Source organism: Myotis davidii, unplaced genomic scaffold (assembly GCF_000327345.1).
Source record: "Myotis davidii unplaced genomic scaffold, ASM32734v1 scaffold453, whole genome shotgun sequence".
NCBI classification, from domain to species: Eukaryota; Metazoa; Chordata; class Mammalia; order Chiroptera; family Vespertilionidae; genus Myotis; species Myotis davidii.
This window is the reverse complement of record NW_006285234.1, coordinates 1,868,570-1,870,382: the sequence shown is the minus strand read 5'-3', so window position 1 is coordinate 1,870,382 and position 1,813 is coordinate 1,868,570. Positions and strand designations below refer to the sequence as shown.

General features: G+C 42.6%; 1 protein-coding gene across 1 annotated transcript in view; it reads right to left on the bottom strand.

Moving 5' to 3' along the window:
* LOC102771200 (ATP-dependent RNA helicase DDX19A) overlaps window positions 1-1,813 on the bottom strand; it is a 15,083-nt gene that overhangs the window by 2,369 nt on the left and 10,901 nt on the right. The window contains exon 9 of the mRNA XM_006755826.2: window positions 1,578-1,805. Coding sequence (XP_006755889.1) covers window positions 1,578-1,805 — 228 coding nt within the window. The remainder of the gene's footprint in view (window positions 1-1,577; window positions 1,806-1,813) is intronic.

Genomic DNA, 1,813 nt, shown 5'->3' with positions numbered 1-1,813 from the left:
ACTGGGGATGTGCCTGCAACCAAGGTACATGCCCTTGACCGGAATCGAACCCGGGACCCTTCAGTCCGCAGGCCGAAGCTCTATCCACTGAGCCAAGCCGGTCTCGGCTAGCCTGGACTCTTTAAGATATACATGTCATGAAAGGTGGGGAAACTGTTGGGATTAAGTGAGTCTCAAGAGACATGACAACTAAATGCAACAATCTCTGAATGGCTCTTTGGTTTAGCAACAGCAACCAAAAGCAATAAAGAACCTTTGTGGTAACAGGTGAGGAAAATGGGATACGGATGAACTGTTTAGGGGGTAATATCACTATCACTGTATCATTGTTCAAGGTGTGGTAATGGTATTATGGTCATTCTTGGGAAATATTTAGCTGTGAATTTGTCATGATGTCTACAACTACCTTAACAATGACTCAGTAAGCCCTGGCCAGTGTTCCCAATGGTTAGAGCAAAGCGTCACAGGCTTGATTCCCTGTCAAGGGCACTGTACCTGGTATTGCAGGTTCAATCCTGGCCCTGGTAGGGGGATACAACCAATTGATATCTGTCTCCAATCAATATTTTTCTCTCTCTCTCCCCCTCTCTTCCTCCCTTCCACTCTCTCTAAAAAGTTAATGGAAAAAATATCCTCAGGTGAGGAGTAACAAAACAAAAATTTTTTTTAATTAAATAAATTAAAATAAAATGACTCAGCAAAAAGAAAAAGTACAGGTATTTCCTGCACATGGATATGAATAATAAAGCAAATGTGGCTAAATGTTGACAATGGGTGAAGGACATGTTATTTGTTTTATTTTTTTGTTGTCTCTAGGTGTGAAAGTTTCAATTTGAGGTTGGGAGAGGGATGCCACTCTAAATTATAAGTCTTCCAACAACAGAGTAAGAGTTATCTCATTTTTATATCCTTTAAATAGCATTTTGAAATTTTCTTCAGATATCTTATTTACTGGTGAAAAAATTTTTTTTTTTTGCTATTATAAATGACATTTATCCCTCAATTTTCTACGTTTTTGCACTTGAAACTAGAAAACTAGTTATTTTATATTAATTTTGTAACCAATCATTTTAATTTCTTATCAGTTGATTCTCTTGGGTTTTCTAATAATACATCACATACAAATAATATAAAATTCAAGGTGCTCGCCGAAACGGTTTGGCTCAGTGGATAGAGCGTCGGCCTGCGGACTGAAAGGTTCCAGGTTCGCTTCCGGTCAAGGGCATGTACCTGGGTTGTGGGCACATCCCCAGTAGGAGATGTGCAGGAGGCAGCTGATCGATGTCTCTCTCTCATCGATGTTTCTAACTCTCTATTTCTCTCCCTTCCTCTCTGTAAAAAATCAATAAAATATATTTTAAAAAAAATTCAAGGTGCTCTATGCTTAGGCTATGTATACCTCAGGACACTAAAAATGGCCTCTTACATCTTCACAAACCATTTCCTTCCTGGCCCCACAGGAGAAGCTGGTCCTGCTCAGCACGAAGGTGGAGCTGGCTGAGAGGGAGGGTCCGGACACCTTCCCATGGAACTCCCCCGCAGTGGGGCCTGCTGCTGCTGCTGCTGCTGCTACTCACATGGCAGAAGATCATGGCCTGAGCGATGGTGATGGCCCCGTAGAGGTTACACAGGGCCTGGAACTTCTCGTCTCTGTTACTGCACAGAACGTAGTACTGCTTGATGGTGTCCAGTGTCTCCTCCTCCCGCTTCAGTTTGATGATGTTTGGGTCTGGGACCACTTTCTGGGCAAATTTCCACACCGAGTCTTCAAAAGTGGCAGAGAAAAGCAGCATCTGGCAGTTCCTGGGCAGCC